Here is a 26,465-nt window from a genome sequence, read left to right on the forward strand (position 1 = left end):
AATTCTATTAGAGATAGCGGGAGGCATTATAGTAACCATTGTTGATCACCTTGTATTATGTTTTTACATTATCTATTATGTCCACCCTTTTGACTTGACCAATTCTGTTCTGTTATGTCACATTTGGTTTTACTCTCTTCCAAAAAAGTAATAAGAACCGTGGGAGCAATGAAACCCAAATTGTACAAAAGAGAGGAAAAGAAAGTGCTCTAAACTATATAACTGCATGTATATTTAAGTGTATAAGATAGAAAATGATATCAGAGTTTTATTGGATCATTGAACAGAACTGTTTGCAGTATCATTGATGGAATGTCCACTTTACAAGCTTTAATTTTGTGACTTGAACAATTATTTCTAAGATGACAATATGTAATCCATTAACTAGTGATTTCCTACTGTTCATTTTTTTTTCTGTAAATCTGTATAACTTGTACCCTTTCCCTGCTTTTTTTTTTCTTTTCTCCTTAAATAAAATTAAAAAAAAAAATATTTAACACATGGCTTCTATTCTGCCATAAGCTCTGTAGGAAGTAAGACTGGAAAATATTGTGACGTTTTAACATCCTTTGATTCATTTATCTACTCAACTAATCCATACTGAAATTCTATGTTGTCAGGTATTGTGTATGTTAATTTCTAGACCTACCAAAACAACTAAGATATTGGTCCTGGCCATAGTGAACTGAAACTTCCCCAGGTAAAAAATATAAATTACTCCAAAAAAAAACAATGGCAGTACCATCTGGAAGTAAAGAAAAATGCAACTAACAATCTTCAGTAAGCTTTAACAAAAGAGATGATATTTAAACTGGGCCATGAAGCACAAAGTGTTTACAGGATAAAAGGTGTGCTCTGGGCAAAGAACAGTACAATCGGGATCTAGAAAAATAAAAGCAGTGGCATGGTGAGGTGAGAGGTAATAAACCAAACTTCCATATGGCTACAGAAAAGACAGGAAGCTATGGTAGGCTGGTGCCCTGAGAGTAGAAAGAGCAAACACTGTCTGCCCTCAGTCGGCTCAACAGTATCACGGGATCTACTATAGTGGGGAAGGCAGCAAAGACAAGAATGGCCATCATGCCAAGGGAACATCATGAAGCAAGAACACTTTATGGCATTCACAGAAAGCCAAACTAGATTGAGCTTGGGATGAGGAGTCACTGAGGGGCCTGAGTTGTATTTATTGTCAACTGGAATTCAGATAACATAAGAAAGGAGGACAAAAACTTAAAAGAGAGGTCCAGTTAGAATTTATAATACTGATCCAAATAAAACATGCAAGCCTCTGCCAGGCATGATAGCACATGCCTGCAATCCCAGCACCTGGGAGGTTGAGGCAGGAGAATTGCCATGAGTTTAAGGTCAACATGGGCTACATAGTGAATTCCAGGTCCACCTCAACTACAAAGCAAGACCTTGTCTCAAGGAGAAAAAAAAAAAAAAAAAAAAAGGTACCGGCTACAACTAAGATAACAGGTGAACAAAGACAACAGATTTCAACAAGGCTGAATGAATTCTTTTCTAATCTATTACTGTACAAGCTAAGTACTAAGTACGTAACAATGAACAAACTAGTAATCAATACAGTTAAGCAAGTAGTCTTTTAGGCGAGCCAAAAGAACATTATAATAAAGCATGGTAGCTGAGTGTGGTGGTGCACATCTGTAATCCTAGTACTCTGGGAGGGTAGGCAGGAAGATGACACCTTTGAGCCAGCTGGGGCAACCTAGGCACTTAGTAAGACAAGAGCCTGGCTAAAAATTGAAAATGCAAAAAGGGCCAGGGATGTAGCTCAGTGCAAAGTCACTGGGTAGGAGGGAGAGAGAAAGAGGAAGGTGGAGTGAGAGAGGAGTGAAAGAGAGGGAGGGAAAGTGGAAGAAAAGGATAGAGGGAGGGAGAGGAACAGATACTATTAACTGTTGTAAATATAAGCTCTTGAATTTTAAAGAGATTTTAAAGGCGGAATAAAGGAGAGAAAAAAATTTTCTGATGTCTAGCTTCAGTGACAAAATGAAGGGTAATGGCACTGAGAAAAAAAATACAGGATAGCAGTTAGATTAGGAAGTAGTATCCTGCTAAAAATTTGATGAAAATAGGAAACAACAAAAAATACAGATCTTAAGCACTAACACAAGATTCAGGTATTTGATGGGAATGTTTTACCACAGCTATTGCTTTTCCTTCAAGTTCAAGGTATTTTGTCTCAAACTCTGTTTTAATTTTTTCTAGAAAAAAAACTGATGAGTTATCTAAGAACACTCTTTACCCAATTAATTGCCATTTATATATAGCTTTCAGTATTCCCATTGGTTTTTATTGCTGAAAACAAAATATTAATTATTCTAATTAATTATTCTAAGAAACATTTATCTCTTTACTATGCTTTCTTGTATTTCCCAAATTTTTAAAGTGAGTATGTATTGTAACAATTCTCAAGGGAGAAAATACTATACTGTACAAGGTTCATTACACAGCCATTATAATTCTATATAATGAATGCTATTTATTTGTAGATTTGGTCCCTGGACTAAAATTAAATTATCTTTATCTCAAACTAACAAAGGAATGTCTAATCTTTCGTCAAATAACAATTCAGTAAATGCCACAAACAAACCTGTTAAAATTCTTTTTTTCTGTTTTTCAGTCATATATATCAAATTCTGATACATTAATACAAGATTTAAAGGCTGAAAAGTAAAAACATTACATTGAAAACTGAAAGATTTCTGCCCTAGTGTAAATTACTGAATGTTATGGTGGTGTTCTAACATAGCAGATGGCCAAAGCAAAAACAACAGCTTACTTCCCTGATGACCACTTCCTCCCCTACCGCCTCCCCTCAGCCCTGATTACAACTTCTTCTTTCCTTTCCCATGCAGAAAAATTCCAATTAGTTCCTCATATGTCATCAGTGCCTACCCTAAGCTCCACCACTAGCCAAAGGTCACATAACCTTCAGCCCTCTTTGTATCCGGCCAGAGGAGGAGCCCAGACACACAAGTTGTGCACTCCTCTCCTGTGCGCACACCTCATTATATCCTTATTAAAGGCCTCTTTTACTTTTTTTGCCTCTCTACTACATGGGAACACCTAACAAAAACAAAAACAAAAACCTGTTATTCACAAAAATGAAATAGGTTTGTAATGTAATATCTTGAAGACTTAGTGACCTAGTAATAATAAAAGTGAATTTCAATCATATCCACAATTTCAACATTGGTAGATGAGTCTCATCATACTGTTACTACATATAATAGAAAGTGACAGATAACAAAAGTTTGCTACACTACAGATCTCACCTTTTTAAGGCCTAGAGAAAATATTTTTACAAATGTCAAATCATGTATTAACACATCACACATATATGAACATGACCTAAAAACTAATGAGGTTTTGAAACTCTTAACTTTCATAATAAGATAGTCACAAAATGTTAGGTACAACCTTTTTAAGTTGTCATTCATTATGCAAGATTGTCATTGGTTCAACTTAGCTTTATGGTTAGTAAAAGTTGTTGAAAGCTTCAATGACCAAAATGTAACATATTACAAATGATGCAAAGGCAAAAGCAATTTGTCTGATACTCTAATTCCTATTAAAATTCAAGAGAAAAACATTTTATATGTTAAACTATTATTGCCGAAGGCAAGAAAGCAAGTGCTAGAACACTGTATGTATGTATCTACATAAGAGAATGTAGCCAAGTATTTGTAAATGTAGCTACTATCAATGTAGTAGCTACTATTACATATCCAAGACAAGTAAAAATGTTTATTAAGAACTTATGGACCATATGAAAATGAAAAGTCTAAAGACCACTACAGACTCAATAAGTAAATACGTACTTCTTTGTTTCAAACTAAAGTAAAAAATGTTTAAATCTTAATGAATGGCAAAATTGTATAAAATAATGAATGCTGAAATTTCCCAATCAGGTTTTGATACCAGAACTATCTCTCATTTAATTTCTGGCTTTAGAGTACATTTTTATCCCATGAGTAACAAAATAACTGAATTATCTGATTTCTAAGGAGTTGGTTTCTTTTAACTTTCTGGATTCTAATATTAGAGGCTTTATGTAACACAAAAGGGCCAATTTTTAAATAGTAAAAATTTGGTCAAATTTAGTATAAGACAGATTGTTCAAAATGAAGCAATGAGGCCAGGCATGGTGGCATAACCCTGTAATCTCAGCAGTTGGGAGGCTGAGACAAGAGAATCACTTTCAGTTTGAGACCAGCCTGAACTGCATGGCAAAACCTTGTCTGAAAAAGATCCTCCCCCTCAAAAAAAAGCAACAGCAATGACATTTAAAAAGGTACACGGTCTAAATTTATAGGATGTCAAGTCATAATATTCAAAGAGATGATATCAAGATTGATCACTGAAATTACTGTAGATTTAAAGTGCTGCTGACTATAGATGACATGTGCCTCCAAAAATGCCTTCCTCTTTCTGGCAACACTCTCCGATTGCCATTTATGGATACTCCCTCCTTCTTGTGGTCTTGGAGCCAAAGTGCCCTCATACACTCTCAAGACAGATCAACAACTGATGTACCCCTGGTCACTGACTGGCTTACAAGTGAGCATGGTCCTAAACCAATCCAAAGAAATTTAATCGCTGGACTTTCTCACGAGCTGCCAGAAGAGCAGCACTCTCCATTAGATTTGAAATTATAAGCACTTGAAGCTAGACGTGTTACAACCTTCTTGCCAAAATGAGAGGAAAGATTATCAGAGAATGAAATCAATCCAGTAGAAATGGAACAAGAAATGAAGAGCCAAGGTATGGTGGTGCACATCTATAAACCCAACACAGCGGAGGCTGAGGCAGGAGGACTGCCATGAGTTCAAGGCAGCCTGAACTACATAGTCAGACCCTGTCTTAAAAGAAAGAAAGAAAAAAAGAGAAGACAGACAGACACAGACACAGGAAGACAGACAAAGACAGAGAGAACTTATGTCATGCAGATGTCAATACAAAGCTATGCCTTAACCATTTATCAGTTAACTCTAAGTGACACTTGGGGTTAACACATTTGTTTACGTATTAACTATCCTAAGCATAACTCAGGCATATATCTTTTAAAACACCTGATTCTAAGCCAGGCGTTGTAGTATACTCCTGTAATCCCAGTACCTGGGAAGCTGAGGCAGGAGAATCATTGCAAATTCAAGACCAGCCTGGGGTACAAAGTGAGCCCAAGGCTAGCCTGAACTGCATAGTGAGACCCTGTCTCAAAAAGACAAAAATAAATAAATAATAAGTAAAACACCTGATTGTTACTTATAGGAGACAGACTCATTCCTCTGTTGTTTTACAGTGACTATTTTTTTGAGTATTTTTTTAAACTTAGACTACTGTATTTACCTTTGGTATGTTTCTAGTGACATCTAGTAAGTTCTGGCTATTTTCTTTAATTTGTGTTTATTTTACTTTTAAAAAGCAAGCTTTAATTTTGTGATACAATCTATTAAAACTCTTAAGTGTACTGGATATAATTTCTATACTTCCCCAGCATTTTTTTTTTTTTTTTTTTTGTAACAGGGATTGAACTCCTGGCCTGGTAGTAAACCCCTAGCCCTAGGGATATTTTTTTACAATGCAAAATGTACATGTTTGGGATGCTGAGACCTGAAAAGGAAGGAAGTGCCAACAGATGTACAAAAGAAAATACTGATAAAGGGAGAAACATTAGCATATCAGAAAGGAAAAAAATCTGTGTTACAAAATAGACAAACAATATGGACCTCATTTGCTATCTATTCAAAACAAGGGGGTTTAAAAAGTCATTTATAAAAGTCTACTAGACCAAATAATTGAAAAATATTGGGTTCTGAAATGCCAAGTAGGCCATCTAGCTTGACATGTTCACCATTATGATTAGTGGGTAGGCATTTTACTGAAATTATATTAGCCACAGAAAAAAGGAAAGTCCAATACAACAATGTATAAAGTACTGTTCAAAAAAATAATAAGGCAAAAAGAATTTGGAAAAAGACTGGACGCTACTGTCCAGATTGCAGCATTGTGCTGGGTACTGAATGTTTTAAGATATACTATTCATAGAAAAATCATTGAACAAATTTGCTAAAACTCATCCTTATAAAATTTCTTGTTAAATTATCTTATAAAAATTAATGAAAAAAATGCAGTTTTTGGCCATCCTCTATTTAAATAATTGGACTGGTAAGTGGTTAAATCATCCCTATCATGAAAATGTTTTACTTTTTTTTTTTTTTTTTTTTTTGTCTTTTTCATTTTTATCGGTACCGGGGATCAAACTCATACTTGCTTCCACAAGCTATATATTTTTTTTAGAAAAATAAAAGTATACATACAAAAAATCCAGTGTCCTGCAGATGGAAAAATGGTCGAGTAATTCGAGGATGGCATGGGAATTTAGCTCAGCGACATCAGCACCTGCCTGCCAAGGGTGAGGTCGTGAGTTCAATCTCCACTACCAAAAAAAAAAAAAAAAAAGTGGGGCTAGGGATTTAGCTCAGCAGCATAAGCACCTGCCTTGCAAGCAGGCAGTCGTGAGTTCAATCCCTGGTACCGATAAAAAGGAAAAAGACAAAAAAAAAAAAAAAGTAATTTGAGGAAGTCATTTTTACAATGAATATGAAAAATATCACGAAACAAGGGTACTGTATTAGGGACCATCAATAATAACTACTGTACTCATATTGAAATCTTAATTGTATCTGAATATGTTCTACACAGAACCTATGCAAAAGAAAGAAGACTCAACTAGAATCAAATAGTTTTGGTTTCCAGTATAGGCTCTACCGGTGACAAGCTTGTATGGCTTTGGTAAAATTATCTAAGTGCCTTAACTTCCTCATCTATAAAACAAGACTACCACTGCCTTGTTCAAGTCACAGTTTTTATGAGGATAAAATAATAGTTCTGAAACTACCTGGCACAATGTCTGTATTTATCATTCCTTCCATAAAATATATTTTAAATGTTGCCCTAATCTTTAATTCAAATATTCAAAGAAAGGCTATTATTTCAAAGATACACAGTTTTTTCCTATTTGAAGTGAAAGTATACAATCAATGTTACAACCAATAGTTATTGGGTATTTTTTACCTTTTTTTTTTTTGTTAGATAGGTAGGTAAAGGCATTCGAACTCAGGACTTTGTGCTTGCCAGGCAGGTGCTGTGTCACTGAGCTATCTCTCTGGCCTAATTTTTCAGTGATATATAAAAAATGAGACATGCTGTTAATGGTGCCTCATACTTGATGAAATAAAGCATATCAATTCCATTTCAGTAAAACTGTGTTACTTACCAAGTAGAATTTACCAACTATGCATTAGAAACAAGGGGGTGATTGCAGGTGTGTATGTTTACACTTAACTGTACATGTACACTCATGTACTATGCACATATACACTGTATGAGTATGTATATACATGAAGTCAGCTGTAATTTTACTTACCTTTGCAGGTCAACTATTTCATTGTTAAGCGTATCTAACTCCTTAATAGCAGAGAAATCTGCAACAGGACTTGACCCTATGATGTTCTAAAAACAAAAAGTTCACAATTATGTATTATTATTATACAACCATGATATGAGGCAAAGTACTAAAAATGTTAAAAAACACAGATACAAAGTATTGCACATTTTACATTAAGAATACTTTCAATTAATTTACTAAAATAATAGTGTAATACATGATTATGTAATTATGTACTTAGTTTTCTAAACTGTCTAAAACCTGTTATTCTATAGTATATGTATTATATTCTATAATACATACCCCTACCCACCCACCCTAATGTCTGTCACTTGATCCTAGTCTTTCCAGAATCTTGCAATAAAACAAATGCCAGAAAGTTGGGGGGGATGTAGTGCTTGCCTAGCATGTTCAAGGCCCAGGTTCAATTCCCAGCACTGTAAAAATAAAAAACAAAACAAAATAAAAAAAAATATAGTGGTACCTCAGTTCACACACTTAATTCTTTCTATGATTCTGTTTGCAAACCAAATTGGACAAGAGTAACATTTCTCCTAAAGTCAACAGTGAATCTAACCACTGAATTTGACTAGGTTCTCATTCAGTTCAGTCTATGACCAGAATCATGGAAAAGAATTAAGTTTGTGGACTAAGGTACCACTGTATCAGATTTATAAATTAAATCTTCTACTGAAATGTGAAATTCTTAGGGAAAAGGATGGCAATTTATCTCAATTTGTATCATCTGGCACAGAGTAAATTTTGCTCAGTCTCAGAGTTATAACATTGATTGGTTTAATTCAACAAATATTTATTTTACTAAGTATTTTTAGTGTCTAAAGTAAAACCAACTACTCAGACACATTCCAAAGTAAACAGTACCACATATGAAATTGTCTTCATTGATGGCATTCTTTACATACGGTTTTCTTTCAATAATGAAGGTACTGAAATTGATCTGAGTGGTATCCGTAGTTTGAAAACCTACTTGGGCTTATTCAATGCTGTTTACTAGCTGCATGATCTTCACCTATAAAACAGAAAAATAACCTCTGTCCTGCACACTCTACAAATTAAGTGAAATAATTCTCCATTGTAAACGATCACTGATGCTGTATACAGCTAGCTGAAGTCAAGGCAAAACAATAAGCTCTATTAAATCCTTGACTGATATCACATGCTAAAACCAGATTGACAAATAACAAAATAAACACCTTTTAGAAATGTTAAAATAGAGGCCTGATCAACTGATGACTTTATTAGTAAAACACAGAACTTAGTAGTTCTAAAACTTATGTTATATATATTTAATGTATGTCAGAAACTTAACCTAAGAACTCCCAGTAACACATCTCCTTGCATTTATATGATCATTTATAATTTGGTAGGTACTGTCTGTCGATCTATTAGGCAATTCTCAAAACTAATCTGAAAAGTGGGTTAGGTGGTGCAAATATTATTAGCTTCACTTTAGGTCAGAGAACAATGATTGTTCAAAGTTAAACCTAGTAACAGGAGCTTAATCAAAAGTCTTGTCAAGTGCCATTTTATACTCTGCCACCCAGCACCTACATGTCAAAATAATTTAAGGTAAATGAAACTATTATGGTAAAACTGAATCTGATGAACACATACATCAATAAGAACTGACAAATGATTCTTTCTATATTTATTTACACTACACGGCATTTTTACTAATACTAATACTAACATTAATACTTTAATACTAAGCTTATAATGCACTTTAATATTTTAAATTTTTTTATTTTTTTAACATGAAGTATTTTTAATACTAAGCTGTTTTGTTTTGACCATCATTATCAAAATTCATTTGTGAGGATTTAACTTTCAATTTATATCAATTGCAGAATTTGCGAGGGAGATATTTTGTTTTGTGTTTTTTGGTACTGGGGATTGAACCTACTAGGGCCTTCACACTGAGCTATGATCCCAACTCTTTTTCATTTTGAAACAGTCTAAATCACTAAATTTCCCAGGCTAGGGTCACACTTAGACTCCTACTGCCTCAGCTTCCCAGAATGCTAGGATTATAGGTCTGTGCCACCTTGCCTGGCTTAACTGCAGATTTATATAAATACACCTCTTAACTGTTTTACTGTATTTCACTGATATAGTGGCCCTTAATAATACTATATTAAATTAGAAAGTTTAAAAGTAGATTTTTGAATTATAACATTTACTCACTACAATTTTAACTATTGATCTATAAGCTAAACTGCCCAGACAGCTTGAGAGAAGAACACAACGACACTTTTATCACCAACAGTTACTCCCATCACTTAGGAGCTCGTGAGAAATTTTCTACCAGAGGTGCAAAGTCCCAAGAAACACATGGTTTCCACACCTTTTCTGTCACTCTTAAAAAAGTGACTCATATCTGACAGCTTTTGCTGTTAAAATAGTATGAAGAAGACAAAGTGAGGTAAGTTAATTTCAAACAAGTTAGAAGGTAATGCCCTAGATAACTAAAATGGCATGTAACTAACTAGAAGTATAGAAAAAGTTTAGCTAACATTATATATAGTATATAAAGGCATGCAAGGAAAAATGTAACATATTCCCTCCTTTCAAAATATTTCTCTCTCCTTGTTTTGTGCACTACAAAAAAATCCTGCTTTGGTGATTCTAAAAGGATCAGAGAGCCTAAAGAAGGCAAGCTAAAATACATACAAGGACCAAGTGATACATGACAAAAGTATGCTGTTTAGGTATGTTCTGCATTAAAAAACCTCTAATTTCAAAATATATGTGCAAACCAAAATATATGTACAAACCATAATGATTAAAAAAGGATAAAATAAGGCTTTAACTGGACAGAGAGTAAAGAAACTGACAGCATAAGGCAAAAAGCAAAGTGCTGCAAAATAGAAAAAATAGTCCCAACTAGGAAAACACACACACAGAGAAGAGAGAAAGGAAAGTAACATTCAAAAAAGGATTAGTCAAAGTTGCCAAAAAAAAAAAAAATGCAGTATTTTTAGAAAAATCAGATTATAAGGAGAAAAGAGATTATCTGAAAGATAAATTCAAGTTTTAATTTTTAAAGTTAAAAATTTTGGTTAATAGATAAGACAAGAGTGATAAAATTCCATTTCAATGAATGATACTTGACACAAAGACCAAAGTGTCTGTGTTCCATTAAATGATCATCTCAGAAATTTAGTAAATTAAAAACTTCATACACCAGATGCAACTTCAAGTATTCATGAACACTAAAGATACTCCAAATAATTTGTTCCAGAAATCTTTGTCACGATGTGTAATTCATGCTGATGAGAGTCTCAGCTGGTGATCAAATGAAGATGGCAAGGGAAGAAAGATCCACATGGGTAAAAAGATGAAACAGCAAAGCATTTCATAAACAAGATACACAGTGTAGGGCATAAATACAAACCTAATAATCTGTTTAGACACAATTAAACACAATTTATACACATTATGGCTTTGTAGAATTAGAACACAGACTGTTCCTCTGGTACATCATCACCATTAGGAACATAAAATCCAGGAATCTTTCTTTCTCATGGTATCACTTCTAGCCTTTTCCACAATTTAAGAGAACCTGTATCATGTATCACAAAGGATCTCTAAAATTTCAGAAAGTGACCCCCCCAAAAAATCTCAGAAAGCTTACAATTAAATGTTTATTTTATTAAAAATAAGAATTTTAACATGTTTGCAATGGAGCTATAATTTATATGTCTTGCTGCCAGGTGGCTCTGAACCCTGGTGGTATATGCATAACTGTCCCATTTGGTAACATGGGACAGTCCCATCAGATGGTCAACCTGGTGGGAATGTGTTAATTTGTATCAGAAACTCCCTATACCTGCTGGCAGTAAATTTCACTTGGAAAAATATCCAGTTTTGATGTTTACTAGTTTTGTTAAAATAGAATTTTTAAAATTTAAAATGTTACAAAATTAATGTAAAACCAAGATATTCTATGAATATTTGAGAGATGTTCTTATACATAGCACATATGACAACTATTATACACAGCCCCGTAGAATCCCCACACCAACAGTTACTTTCAAGACCATAAGGGATTTAAAGAGATAAAGTTTTGTTTTGTTCTGAGACAGCTCTCAATGCTTGCCCAGGCTGGCCTCCAACTCCTGAGCTCAAGCAAATCTCTCACCTCTGCCTCCCCAGTAGCCAGGACTACAGGCACACAACGTCATGCCAGGCCACAAGTTAAAGTACTTATTTTTAAAGGGTAATGGACACTAAAGTATCTCATTTCAAAGGCTTATTAAAGGCCAAGATACTGTAAGTGAATTATAGTAAGAAGGGTTTCTATATGAGAGAGAAAGAAAAGAATGACACAATGAAAGTGATATGGTTTTGACAATTCTTACTGCTGTCCTGAAACCTAAAGTTACTGACACTTGCTTCTAGCTGTTCCAGTATGAAGTTTAACTGTACACTCAGGAATGAAGGGTCATCTATGGCAAAAACCTCACAAAGATGTATTCTTATCACAATGTGTTTCTTGAGGGCTTTAATACATAAAACTGACACAGAGCAATCATTACCCAGATTTTGTTTTCAAATTTATACTGTTTTCTATAAGATGATGAAACGAAACCCAATAATTTAATCCTTTCAGTTTTCTTTTAACACTGTATTCAAAAAATTCACAAATTAATGAAGGAAAAGGCAACACTACCTTTTCCAATTTAAGACTGTAAAGTATAGTTGTCATTATGTGTTGTGAATAGTAGGATAAACAAGCTACAGACCAACCATGTTTTACAAAATGTGTGAGTACACTTACAGGTATAAACTAAACCACAAATGGTGTACTGCTCTGTTCCTAGTCAGGTATGTTTTCTCCACTATTCCTTCGAAATCAACTCTCATTTGACTTGTACCTTTCTACTAATGAATTCAGATTTTAAGTTGCCTTACCTTTTGTAATGTCATCCTATCTGATGGTGGAATCATCTCAGGAGTAAGAATGTGAGGAGGATCAATGCCTTTTATTAACTTTTGATTGATTAAGTGAAAAGCCAATGCAAACTGATCCTTTGAAAGCTTCCCACAGTCTTTTGTGTCACATAATGCCCTGTACAAATAAGCAAAATGAACATATATATAAATGCTACAACAACCATCCTAAATATCTAGGAGAAAAAAATACAACTATGTACTTTTGAAAAAATAATTGGTTAAATTTTCAAAAAAAAGATCGTACCAATTTGGAGCTTGTCCAAAACTGAGCCAACTGGTAGAATAAATAAATCAATTAACATGTTAAAAAAGAGAAGGGTCACCCTGCTGCTGGGTACAAGCCTCTAATTTGATTTTCTTATCAATTTCCTGAACCACTACAATATAAAAGTTGTGACCAATGAATCTCTACATTCCATAACCTCCAAATTTTTAATGCTAAAACATTTAAGTGTAAAATCTGTATCTCAACAAATTTAGTTCACTGGTGGCTGTAATAATTCTAAAACAAGCAAAAACTTCTGTGTCAGTTTGTTTCCTGCAGTTTTTGGAGTAGGAGGATACAAGGATCACCAAGCTTAAACAGAAAGAATGGCTGCAAAAGGAGATCACATTTAAGAAGAAGGCAGCAATCTGGAAAGCTTCACAAAATCACTTGAAGAAAAACAACAAACACCTCATTCTATTTTCTTTTTCATTTTAAGTCTCAGCTTTCTGAAGTGTGGTTTAATTCCCTGAAAGTCAATGTGGCCTGACAAAAAAACTACAGAGTATAGAATTAAATATAATTTGAATTGCAGCTTTTGTACTTATTTCTTCCTTATAATCTGACCCAAAATTTTAACTTCTTCAAGCCATAGTTTCTTCATCTATAAAGCAGAGATAATGCCTAAGAATTAAAGAAAAAATATGTTAAAAGTCTGGGTTGCCAAGTACAGTGGCACAGGCCTGTAAACCCAGCTCAGGGGACTGAAGCAAGAAGATCACTGTAAGTTTGAGGCCAGCCTAAGCTACAAAGTGAGTTCAAGGTCAGTCTAAACTGTATAGTGAAACCCTGTCTCAAAAAGACAGGAAGGAAGGAAAAAAAAGGTCTGAGTATAATGCCATCATCCTCTGTGAGAGGTGCATTTATGCAACACAGTGCCTAATCTGGGTACTTAAAAGTAGCAATAATATAAATTATTCATGTTTAATTTCTCAAGACTTGGTACTTGTCCTTTTAAGGAAGACCCACTATCCTCCTCTGTTCTGTTCTTTTTAAAGTTTCTCTTGCAACAGTGTGGTTCCTTCTTTATCCCTGCTGTCTCTTGAAAATAAACTATGGTGTAAGATAGTTGTATTGGTAGCAGACACACTACAAGGGATCTTCATATTTATATTTAAAATGCAATTCATTAAAGACAGTAAGGTTTCTCTTTTTTAAGTACGAAATGTATTATGTAAAGATGTTATAGATATATTCTACAGAATGATAAAGGTACAGCCTAAAGATGTTTTATGTTGTTTAAATTTTGGATATGTGAATTTGCCCTTCAATTTTTGCTTTATTATTTTATTAGGATATGTTTGCAGTATATAATATTATATTCTTCATGGGGAGTTAGTGCACGTGCATAACACATCTTAATTCTTTAATCTCCTTCCCCTCTCCTTGCTTTCCCATTTATCTCCCGGTCCTCTTCCCTTTTTTTTTAGTTTTTAGATATATATATATTTTTATCAGTACCAGGGACTGAACTCATGACCACACACTTGCAAGGCAGGGGCTTATGCCACTGAGCTAAATCCCCAACCCCAGTCTTCTTCTCTCTTGCAAAACTTCTCTCTCCTTGTTTTCTATTTTAATTGATAAGACTTTAACACTGCAATAAACACAGACATTGTCAATCTTATAAAGCTCCAAGCAACATATTTTCAAGCTTTTGTTTATTACCCAAAAGACCTCTTCAGATTTAATTCTTTTTTTCTAAAAAGAATTCTTTAAATCAGTTACTTGGGAGATTAAAGCAAGATTATCACAATTTTGAGGTCAGTCTGTGCAGACTTATTGAAACTCTTCTTAAAAACATAAAAAAAGAGAGCCGGGGAATTTAGCTCAGCAGCACAAGTGCTTGCCTGGCAAGTGCAAGGTCATGAATTTGATCCCTAGTAACCACACCAAAACAAAACAAAACAAAAAAAAAAAAACATAAAAAGAACTTGAGCATGATGGCACATGCCTATAATTCCAGCACTCTGGGAGACCTGAAATAGAAACTTTGAGCCCATCCTGGGCAACTTAGCCATTTATGCAATTTCTTTTCTTCATCATCTTCTTCTTCTTTTTTTTTTTTTTTTTTCCTTTTTTGCCCTTTTGAGACAGGGTCTCACTATGCAGTTCAGACTGGCTCACTTTGTAGCCCAGGCTGGTCCTTTTTTTTTTTTTTTTTTTTGCCTTTTTCATTTTTATCGGTACCGGGGATCAAACTCACAACTGGCTGCTTGCAAGGCAGGTGCTTATGCCGCTGAGCTAAATCCCCAGCTCCCCGCCCAGGCTGGTCTTGAGCTTACAAACAATTCTCCTGCCTTAGCCTCCCAAGTGCTGGGATTACAGGAGTGTACCACTATGTCTGGCTTTTCATTTATGGTGTTTCTGTCTCAAAAAATAAGAAAGACCCTCGTGGAGCTACTGTGACCCCTGGGTTCAATCTCCAGTACCACAAAAACTAAATATAAATATAAACATAAAAATAAGAATAGAATAAAATAAAAAGGACAGCAATGACACTCAATGGTAGGAATACCCATGGGTTTGATTCCCAGTACCACAGAAACAGAAATTACCCTGTTCACAAAAATGACTAAAAGAAAAACTAGTGATTAAAAACTATTTTTGGAGATCTGGCAAGATGGTGGAATAGTAAGCAGCAAATCCCAGATGCTGGAATATAGCATTCTGGAGAAGGAAAAGCAGGAAAGATGTAGATCCCCTTGACCAAGGAAGAAACTGAAGTAAGAACTGAAGCCCACAGAAAGAATTAAAAGAAAAAAAACCTTGAAACAGAAGAAGGCGGTAGCTGGCAGTGCTCTCACCAGAGCCGGTCCCACTGTGCCAGAAGCACTGTTGGAACCCAGGGATGCATGGGCACAGTGAACCTGGTGGCTGGTAAGTCCTGAAGGCCTTGGTGAGGAGATGCAAGGGCAGAAGGGAGCAGCAAACCAGAGAACTGCACTGGCTGGCATGTCCGAACTCTCGTGGCTGCAGCTCAGCGAACTGCCCAGGTTCCTGCTGCTTTGATGCCAGAGCCATGGTCGCGCTGGGGTGTGGGTGCACTGAGGTCAGGATCAGAGAGATCAAAAGCGGAGCCAGTAGAGGACCTGCATTGACCTGCGGTAAGTGTCAGGAATTAAACCTTTCCAAGGGAAAGGGAATGACATCTTGGAACAGGGCAGGACTGACAGAAACCAGGTACTGCAGAGACTTCTGTCAGTAGTTCCCTTCCCAGATGGGATTGGTTAGATTTACTTGCCTAAGCACTGCGCACACTAAGGTGTAGTGAAGACCTCAGTGGGCTGGCTGACCCAGAGAGGAGGGATAGGCATATGCTTTCCTTATGTGCACTTCAATAGCACACTGCATGGGGCTGGGGATTTAGCTCAGCAGCAAAAGCACCTGCCTTGCAAGCAGGCGGTCGTGAGTTGATCCCCGGTACCAATAATAAAGAGAAAAAAAAAAAATAACACACTGAAGTAGGCAGGGTCACCTAGCCAGTGTGCTTCAGAAGAACCAGAATCAACAACAAAAAAAGGGACTAGGGCCTTCTTTATATGCCTGTATGGAAGAAACAAAAAATATGAGAAGAGGAAACAACAAGAAAAATCGCCCAGCCCCCAACCCTGAGAACACTGATCCAAGAAAGGTAAATACAAAAGAGATTGAGGACAGCAAACATGCAATAACTGACATGGCATCAGTGGACATAAAGAAAAATATTCAGGACCTCATAGACAAGTTCAAAAGTGAAATAGTTAATCAAGTAAAGCAAGATATAAACAGATTAATAAAAGAAATGCTAAACACCTCTCAAGAAGACAGAGATGGAAGAATCAAAGGAGAGAACCATTTGATAAAGAACATAAAGAAAACATAGAATACATGAAGCAGACTGAAAGAGATTACCAGGAAATTAAAAACTCCATTGAAAGCTGGCAAAACTGCTTCAAAGAAACTAAGGATAGATTATCCAACTGGAGGACAGGTTTTCAATGTGGGATGAAAGGGAAAACTTTTTAAAAATAACAAGGAAACAAGAAGTAACAATACAAAGGCTAGAAGACGACAAGAGGATCTCTAACTTGAGAATAAAGAATGTGAATGAAGAAGCAGGGGTACAAACAAAGGAACTACAAAGGCTATTCACAGAAATAATTAAGGAAAACTTCCCAAACATAGGAAAAGGAAATGATATTCTGATATATGAGGCATACAGAACTCCAGCCACCTGCAAGCAAAACAGAGCCACACCCAAGCATATAATAATCAAGATCCCAGAAATTCAATATAAGAACAGAATATTAATAACTGTCAGAGATAAGAAACAGATCACCTATAAAAGAAGACCCATCAGAATTACAGCAGACTTCTCGACACAAACCATCAAGTCAAGAAGAGCTTGGAGCAAAATATTCCAATCCCTGAAAGAAAATAACCTCCAGCCCAGATTGATATACCCTGCAAACTGTCTCTAGAAATTAATAGAGAAACAAGAGCCTTCCAAGACAAAGAGGAACTGGGGAAATTCTCGACCACTAATCCAGCTCTACAGAGAATACTGCAGGGCATTCAAGAGAGAGACAGAAAAGTACAGGATTCCAGGAACAGTGGCAGAGAGGCCTCAATGAATGGAGTAGAAAGTAGAATAAAGAAGACAAGCAGACAGCTAATGGCAAACAAAGAGCATAACAGAAATGAGGCAGGGAAGGTTGGTTATAAACTCTAATATAGACAGCCTTGATATACTAAATTAAAAAAAGAAAGAGAATCACAGTAGAGTAGACCAGGAGGTAGGGTTCACTAAGATACTCTTTATAGGAAATATAATTAATCTGAAAAAGGGTATATGGACTGAAAATCAAATATGGGAAAACAATGCTCTATGGGACAAGGAGCCAGAGAGTAATAGGGGCAACTAGACCAGTATTTGTGAATAGGCTGGAAAGACAGGCTTTAATAGACAAAGGAATATAACTAGAGATCAAGTCTAGGAGGGAGAAGGTTTGGAACCACTTAGGTAAATAGCAGGTTACCCCCACCCCCCCAATTTAAAACTGAGGGTCTAGGTGAGAACAAAAATACACAGTGCACCCTGGGGAAGTGAAAGGGGAGGAATGGTCTTTAAAAAGACGGCATAAGATATTGTTAATAGTGTATCAAAAATTAAAACCCCTATTACTTGCACCACTCTGCTTAGACAGATTTTATTCTATTCCAGTTTGTCTACTTGCATTACATTTGAGGGCATAGATAGGTATCCCAAAACACCAGGATATAACACAGTAATCATCTTTAATTTCCTATTAACTTAATTTGGAACCCTGGATGACTTAACACTGGTTTATCATGACTGATCTTAGTTAAATCTGATTTGTTTGATTGCTGTTTGATATTGACAGATTTTATTCAAACTTTATATGATTGATAGTATCAAGTCTGAGAGTTTAGGCAATTACACTGAAGATGACAAGACTCACTATGATACCCATTCTGGCTTGATTACTACCTGTTTTTGAAGTTTTATACTACATAAAAAATTGTGTTTTTATTAATACTGTTATGAACTGATATATTCAATTATACTATGTCTGACGATATAGCCAATTCTGTTGAAGATAACGAGAGACAACACAGTAACCACAGTAGAACCCTTGTACAGCAGTCTTATATGTCTTTTTCATTTTATGTGTTTATAGGAATATGTTTCATTTTGTCTTGCTTTGTTTTGTTCCTCCAATATAGAAAAGATAGGAATACATGTTAAGACTCATGCATGCGTAGAACCAATAAACAGTTTATGAGAACTGACCTTATGACACATGATAAATGAACAAATATTTTGAAGAAAATGTGAGACACTACAGTACCCAGAAATGATCCAGGAGTATCCTAATGTGAAACCCAGCAATACTATTATTCTTTGCTCAGAGTGATTTTTTGTTGAAATAGAACTGGTTGCAGTCTTGCTGTTTGAAACCCAACTTTATACGCTCCACTTTTGTATCTTGAATAACTATTTAAGAGGACAATATGTAAATATCAACTAGTGATTTTTTTACTGTTTATTCTTTTTTTGAAAGTATGTATTGGGGCTGGGGATTTAGCTCAGCGGCATAAGCACCTGCTTTGCAAGCAGGCAGTCGTGAGTTCAATCCCTGGTACCGATAAAAAGGAAAAAGACCAAAAAAAAAAAAAAAAAGTATGTATTATTTCTACCCATTTTCTGTTTTGTTTAGTCTTTCTTTAAATAAAAGTTTAAAAAAAAGAGCAAACAGAGGGAAACGTGGATATTGTCTTATCTTGAACTCTTACATTGTTTACACAATTGTATTAGGTTTGGTTTTGTTCTGTCTTTTGTTACATTTTATGCTTTCAGAGGGTAAGGGCAGCTATTTTGAATATAATGGGAAATATGGTAATCATGGTTTCCTATTATATTGTTTTGAAGTTTATAATGCTTTCATTCATTGGTCTGATTTTATTTTGTTTTGTTTGATTTTATTATGTGAGATGGTATGAACGCTATTTTGAAGAAAACAAGACATTATGGCAGCTATTGCTGATTTACTATCATCTTGTTTTGAAGTCCTACCATGCTTTTGTTCTTCTGTTTTGATTGGTTCTATCCTGTTGTGTTTTACTTGATTTTATTATGTGTGATGTTATAGACAAATTTTTTGAGAAAATGAGGTATCACAGCAATCATTGTTCATTTCCTGTTATTTAGTTTTGAAGTCCTATAATGCTTTCATTTTTTAAATTTTTTTTTACTATATTGCTATGTTTGATACTATTGTGTGTGAAGATATTGCTCAACTATTTCAAAGAAAAGGGGCATTATGTTAGCTATTGTTGATATCCAGTTGTTTTATTGTGAAGTGTTGTGTTGCGTACATTTTCCTGTTCTGATTTGCTTTGTTTCATTCTTTTTATTCTCTTTAAAATAAAAATTTCCCTAAGGTCAACATTAAGACTAAAAAAAAAAAAAAAAAAAAAAAAAAAACAACAAACCACAGTATTTTTTAAAAAGAATCAATTTAAAAGTCTTACCAAATACGGGCTAGTAAGGTAGAAGGTAAACCTGTTTTTAGGAAGATTTCACGGACCTCCAATCCAGATACAAATCCATCCATATCTTTATCTGTCTTCAGGAAGATATCATCATATTTAGCTTTTTCTGCAGGGGATACAACCCACTAGAGAGGGTAGGAAAGAGGGAAAAAAGCATTTCTGCCAAAACAGAACAAACTGTGGAGCATCACTCTTCCAACCCATGATAGTATCTGTTACAAATTCTGAAGAAGTCTTATCTCACTAACTGTAAGACTGTCTTACCTCCAAAATGCTGTGGTATAATGAAAATAACAAAAATACAGGTCAGGTGGAACTAAATTTATAAATGCCCATTTTATTTTCTTTTAAGTAACGAGTAAACTGAAGCATAGTTAGCTCTTGACCTAAATTCCCATTCCCACAGGTAGCTTGTAAACAAAATATTCAGATAATTTTCAATCTTCATTTTCTATAGTTGTATTCATCACTGATAACGTTAGCTGAATTGGCCAATTTGCACATTATGTCATTATTTTGTTTTTTTCAACTTGAGGAAAGTGAAGGTTAGAGAAAAAGGTCATGGACAAACCAGAATTGGATAATCTGATCCCAAAAAAGTCAAGAGTTAACTAGAGATTAAACAAAAACAAGTATTAATCATGCCAGGGCAAGCATGCTGTGTTAGCATGTAGCACCTTCATCTCAAACTTTAATTCCAGATAAATCAAGGCAAAGTCAATTAAAGATTTGTATGATCTAAAGCAGTGATAGTGAATCTTTCAGAGCTTTCAATGATACAAACAGTCTGCTGTAGCGCTCTTGTCATAGGTTCACTACCACTGACCTAAAGCAATGCAAGAGTATCTATCTTCTCTGGGACATCACATTGTGTAGTTTCATGTTCCAGAGAGAGCTTTAAATCTGTGTTTGATTGTTCCTTCTATCTTTATCAAATCATCAACTGTTAAATGCCATGCATTTTGTTAAGAAAAAAAATCCTTTAACACTGATAAATCTATACCTGTCTTAACGGTGCTTTGGTAGGTAAAATGCCTACAGGTGGCAAGGAGTGGTAAGATTCCTTGGCTGGTGCTGATGAGGGGATCAATCTCATTGAGCCTGATATACTGACCGTTTTTCTTTTCGATGGTGGCACCAAAGCTGGAGGCAAGGACATTGGCACAGGTTCTTTCTCCAGTGCACAGTATACCAAAAACATGGCCTTCAAAACAGATGAACAAAGATCATACATATTAAAATCATTTAACAACATTCACCCAATGAATTGACTCCCATTCTAATACAAATCATCTTCAAGCTATCTCAAATCCTTTTAAAGAAATTATGTAGGGGCCAAGTGTGGTCATATGCACCTATAATCCCAGTACTATGGGAAGCCAAGGTAGGAGAATCAAAAAGTTTGAGCCTACACTAAGCAACTTAGTGACTTAGAAATTCCCTGTCTCAAAATAAAGTTTATGTATGTAACAGTCCAACTAACCTGTTTTAAAATTTGACTTCAGTGTTAAGTTTATCTTTTCCTTTTTTCTTGAAAATAAAGTAAAATAAATATAGAAAGGAAAAAAAACTCAATGTGAAAACCTTGCATTTAATTCTCAACAAGAGGTAGGAAGGGAGACAAGAAAAAAGAAGAGAGGGGAAACGAAAAAAAGAAATTACTCTGAAAAAGTGGAAGAGGGGAGAAATAAAAGGAAAACAGAAGAAAAGTAAAGAAATAAAAGCTAAACAAGTTTTGTATCTTGAGGAAATAAAACTTAAGAGAAACACTAGTCAACTAAAGTTCTTGCACTGACAAAGGCAAATGACCATCTAGGGGAAAAGACTATCTGCAATAAAAAAAAGATAATCATTCTAACATGTATTGCTTCTATAAAGTAAGAGAAAATAAAACCAAGTTCAACAGAAAAATGGATAGAGTATGAACAGATATTTGATACAAAAGTAAATATTTAAAAAACTATAAAGTCAAACTAAAATAGCATTGTCCAACCTAACTGGCAAAAACCCAAAATCAAATAATGCATTTGTTAGCTACACTGTGGTCAACAGGCACTGCCATATATTGCTAGTTGGATAGTAGAGTAAAACAAAATATGCCATCCAAAAACCATGATCCTTTGGCATTAAGGATCATTCTGAGCTAAGGGAAGTAAGAAACAATAGATAAAAGAACAGTTCTCTGCCTTCCCACTCAAAATATTCCCCTAAGAGCAGGACATAAATTTACACAGGTATCCCCTTGCTTTTCTACAAAAAAAGGTCAGAATTTACTCCTCACAACAATTCTAGATTCTTAGCAGCCTGAAAATGGCATTATCAAAGGAACTGATATAACAAACTAAATTGTGTTGGAATTTATCTTCCCACACCTGGCAGTCCTTGGAAACTCAGTCTTTCCTTTGTCATTTCTCTCATATGAAATGGTGCAGGAAAAATATTATCAACTGTAGCACTGTTTACACCAGCACCCATCTGTCCACCAACAAATGACGAGTTTAAAAATACATGATACATTTATAAAAAGAAATATTATGACACACTAAAAGAAAAATCATGGGGAGATAATCTTTTTTTTAAAAATGGGAATGTAATCTTAACTGTCATGGGGTCTCTGCAGGAACATAATTGTCAAATTCATCAAATTACACACTTAAATTGGATGCAGTTCATTATCTTCAATAAAGTAGACCAGGAAAAAAACAAATCATGTAGCACTCTGTGACAGTAAATCCAAGATCCAAGACACATCAATGAACATGAAAACATATACTATTCAACAGTGTGTATAGTGTTATCTCCTGTGGTGGGTAAAATTATTCATATATGTTTACAATTGCATAAAAAATTTAAGGAGGATAAACAAGAAACTTAAGAAAAGTAAAGAAGGGGTAACTAGAGCAGTTTAGGGTAAGAATACAACAGATTTTTCCCACTAGATACCTTCTTTTAATGATATTTGAACCAAAAGTACGTATTACCTATTTTTAAATAGTTTAATAAATACTCAAAGCACTTGCACAAAGTCAAACATCCTGCCTATAGACTGTCCTAGGATGTAACTTCTCCATTTAAAAGATTCAAAGCACTTTCAAAAAGCTAAGATAGTAAGTATCTGTGGCTGAGGGGGAAGGGAAGAGTGGAAGAAGAAAAGAACAAAGGAATTAGAGAAGTTTCCATGACTACCTTTAAGCATATGAAATTATTCAAAGCAGTTTGGAATCTCTAGGAAGATTCTTGCAGCAGCCAAGACAAAGTCTGTATATTTTACTTGATACTCTTTCTTCTACTAAAAATTGTATTTCTTCCAAGAGTAAATCCACTTCTAAATCAAATTTCATGGCGTTTTCAAGTCAGTATCTATTGAGTATTGACAATACAGTAACTATGATTCAGGATTTCTAGGGATCTTAATATTTTACAAATAAAGAAACTGAGGCTCAGACATGAAAACTACCTTGCCTAGTATAATATTTTAAAGAAGTCATGCAGTGGGGTCCAAATCAAGACATTCTGGCTATGATGCTCTTGATTTATCCAGATTTTTATCAGCATTATTAACATGATGTAATTTTACAATACTATGCTTTCCTTTAGAACCAAAAATGCTAATCGTAACCCATGGGTACTTAAGATTTTAGCGGGTATCAGAATCACCTAAACAGCCTGACAACCCTATACCTAGAACCCTGGCTTCAGTCCCTAAGGCTGATTGTTTTGAGGCTGGGGGAAAAATCTACATTCCTACTAAGTTCCATGTGATTCTGTTGCTGTGCTGCAGAGACCAACTTTCACCATTTGACTCAAACCAAGAATTTTCTCCCCATATATCAGCCCACTCAAAGGAATTCAATGTCAGGTTTAGAAATACACAGACTTTCTCGGTTCCAAACATTTGAAACTCCAGAAAGAAAATAAACTAGCTAGCACATACTTTTAACCAAATAACCAGTTTCTTCATTTGTAAATTAGTAATTACAATATACCTAATACTGGGCACTTTGCTAAGTAACTAGTATGCATATTAAAAGGTCAGCACCTCTCTTGCTGCAGATGGGAGTCACTTCCTAGAAAAGGAACAAAAAAGCAATGCTGGACATCTGCTACTAATAAACAACACTCTTTTTCATGTTGTCTTAAAAATAGTTTCACAAAACTCATGTCAAAACTTTTCACCAAATAAAATAGGAACAGAATACTTTTGGTACTGCTAGGTTGTGACTCTTCGTAATATACTATATCCTAATCAAATTCTGACACAAAGAGAATCATCTAAATCAAATGATGCCACATTCACCAAAAAGAAATCCCAGAAACTAGTTTTTAAACTGAAACATATTTGCAGATGCATTTACCCAGGTGGAGAAAGACACTAAAAAGCAGTCAGCATATTTCTTGGATGATTTAAAAATAAAATTATCAAAAATAGACCTAAATTTTACTTGAAGATTGGAGAGAGAGAGAACAATTTTGGCTGTACTATTGCAGTCAATTACTAGCAGTCGGTCTCTTCTCTGGTATGTTTTTGTTCTCTACACTTTTAAGTAGTATTGTTCAAATTTTAGTTAATAATCATCAGTACAACCTGGAGGGCTTCTGATCTTTTTCAGTCAGATTTTACTGGTTTTTGTTTTTGTTTTCTTGTCTGAGACAGGATTTCACTATGTAGTTTAGACTGGTCTTGAACTCATTTTGTAGCCCCAGCTGGCCTCAAACTCACAGTGATCCTCCTGCCTCAGCCTCCTAAGTGCTGGGATTACAGGTATGTGCCATCACGCTCGACTACAGGTACATTTTAAACATACAAAATGATCATTCATCATAGAGAATTTGTACCTATACATGATACAACTTCACTTTTTTCCCCCGCATTCCCTTACACTCCCTTCAATCTCTCTTCCCTTCTCCATTTACAATAGCTTTCTTTTCATTTTTCCTTCTTTTCTCACTTTTTTTTTTTTAACTTTTCCTTACCTGGAGGGCTTTCAGAAAAACGTATTACTAGGCCCTGCCCATTTCTGACTGAGTAGGTCTAGAACAAGGTCTGCAGCAAGCCCTGGCGATTTATGTTCCCATTTGGTTCTCAGAGCCCAGACTGGCCTTGAACTATATCCTCCTGCCTCAGCCTCCTGAATGCTAGAATTACAGGTGTGCACCACGATGCCCAGTTAAGGCAAACTTTTAAAATTCACTTTTTAAAAACATTAACGCTTGTAAATAAGAACAAGTCATATGATATCATTCTAATTACATTACTTATGTTGTAGTAATTATAACTAAGGAAAATAGTACAGAGCTGAGCTAAATGATGCATCCATACTCTCAGATACTTAGCAGGAGGCTGGCTGGGACAGGGACACTAACCCTAGCCTGTCCTGGGAAAGAGTCCTGCCTCTGAACACACAAGCTAAGCCTGCAGTGGGTTGGTAGCCCCAGGGAGAGACAATGGGCCAGGGTGATGGCAAAGCCCCTTGAAAAGCCCATGGTTATTGTAAATTGCAAATACAGCTTGAGTTTTTACTCTGAAAATGATCCTTCTCACAACAGCAGGCTAGAGTTGGAGAAGAAATCCACTGCAGCATCCACCATATTTGAGAGTGATTAACATGTTCACCATGGGGTCATAATTGGTATGGCTTGCTGCTGGGCATGCATGGTACATGTGGTGACTGTCTACTGAGTGACATGAGGCAGTCATCCATGTACATGTGATTCAAGCCAGCAGGAACATAGTTAATTAGGAGCCATTGTGGAAGGCCTTTAGGATGAGCTACTCTGGGAATCAGAAGCCACAGAGTAAGCACACTGCAGGATTTGTGAGATTACCCTAGTGACTGGGGCCACAAGGGACAGTAGTGGCAAGGACATGAGCTAGATGCAGACCCTGTAAGTTTAAGCATCAGCAGGCCTAAGCTGGGAAGGACACATGGTCTCACCCTCTAGAATGAGTTGCCTGTGGTTTCTGAGAGGGTTGAGTTTGAAAGTGCTGGCACTAAATCCAGGAGATTGTTTGACTGGCCCTGCTCTGCTGCACAGAGCTCACTGGTCTGTCTGCTTTCCCTATGCGCCAATGTGATTAAGTATATGCCTCAGTTTGGTCAGCTGTAACAGCCTGGGGTATACACAGAGAGGAGTCTCTGGAGCAAAGGGAGCACCTTCCAAACCCACAGGCTTTGATGCTAGAAGAAGAAAGCAGTGATGTGGGACACAGTAGTACAGGAACCCTGGGAGGGGTGGAGTGAAGTCAGCCCAAAGATAAACGCTGCACAACTGACTGACTCCACCAGCAGGAAAGGCAAGGCAAACTCTGCATTCATACACAAAAAGTATGGAAAGGAAATAGAAGTTAGAACAGACTCACTATCCTTCCCCCATATCTAGGGGATTCCAATACTACAAGCCCTGGAAAGAAACCACTCATTCAAATACATGAGGAAATATTTTTACTCATTTCTTTTTTGTTGTTGGCTTTTGAGGGGTTTTTGTTTCTTCCTTTCTTTTGCTCTACTTTAATCTTCTTTCTTATTTTTGTTTGTTCTTTTCTGTTACTTTTATCTAATAATTTTTATTCTTTAATTGGATCCTTCATCTAACATTTCTGTCCTCCTCATCTATCTTATCCTTACTTTTCAAAGTGTACTTCTTTCCTTTCTCCCTTCCCCACTCCCTCCACTTGTATTTATACTA

The 26,465-nt window shown here is 35.5% G+C and overlaps 1 protein-coding gene across 5 annotated transcripts in view; it reads right to left on the minus strand.

Moving 5' to 3' along the window:
• The window catches only part of Eps15 (epidermal growth factor receptor pathway substrate 15), a 170,439-nt gene that overhangs the window by 82,248 nt on the left and 61,726 nt on the right, over positions 1-26,465 (minus strand). For 3 of the 5 annotated variants that reach the window (XM_023562055.2, XM_023562054.2, XM_005000520.4), the window contains exons 9-12: positions 20,782-20,982; positions 19,758-19,903; positions 12,413-12,569; positions 7,457-7,542 (exon numbers count right to left, since the gene is read on the minus strand). In XM_023562055.2, the coding sequence (XP_023417823.1) occupies positions 7,457-7,542; positions 12,413-12,569; positions 19,758-19,903; positions 20,782-20,982 (590 nt within the window). The remainder of the gene's footprint in view (positions 1-7,456; positions 7,543-12,412; positions 12,570-19,757; positions 19,904-20,781; positions 20,983-26,465) is intronic. The other 2 variants (XM_003463059.5, XM_063236498.1) reach the window with 2 other exon arrangements.

This window comes from Cavia porcellus, unplaced genomic scaffold (assembly GCF_034190915.1).
Source record: "Cavia porcellus strain 051 isolate PalLab524CR breed Dunkin Hartley unplaced genomic scaffold, mCavPor4.1 scaffold_25, whole genome shotgun sequence".
Lineage (NCBI taxonomy): Eukaryota > Metazoa > Chordata > Mammalia > Rodentia > Caviidae > Cavia > Cavia porcellus.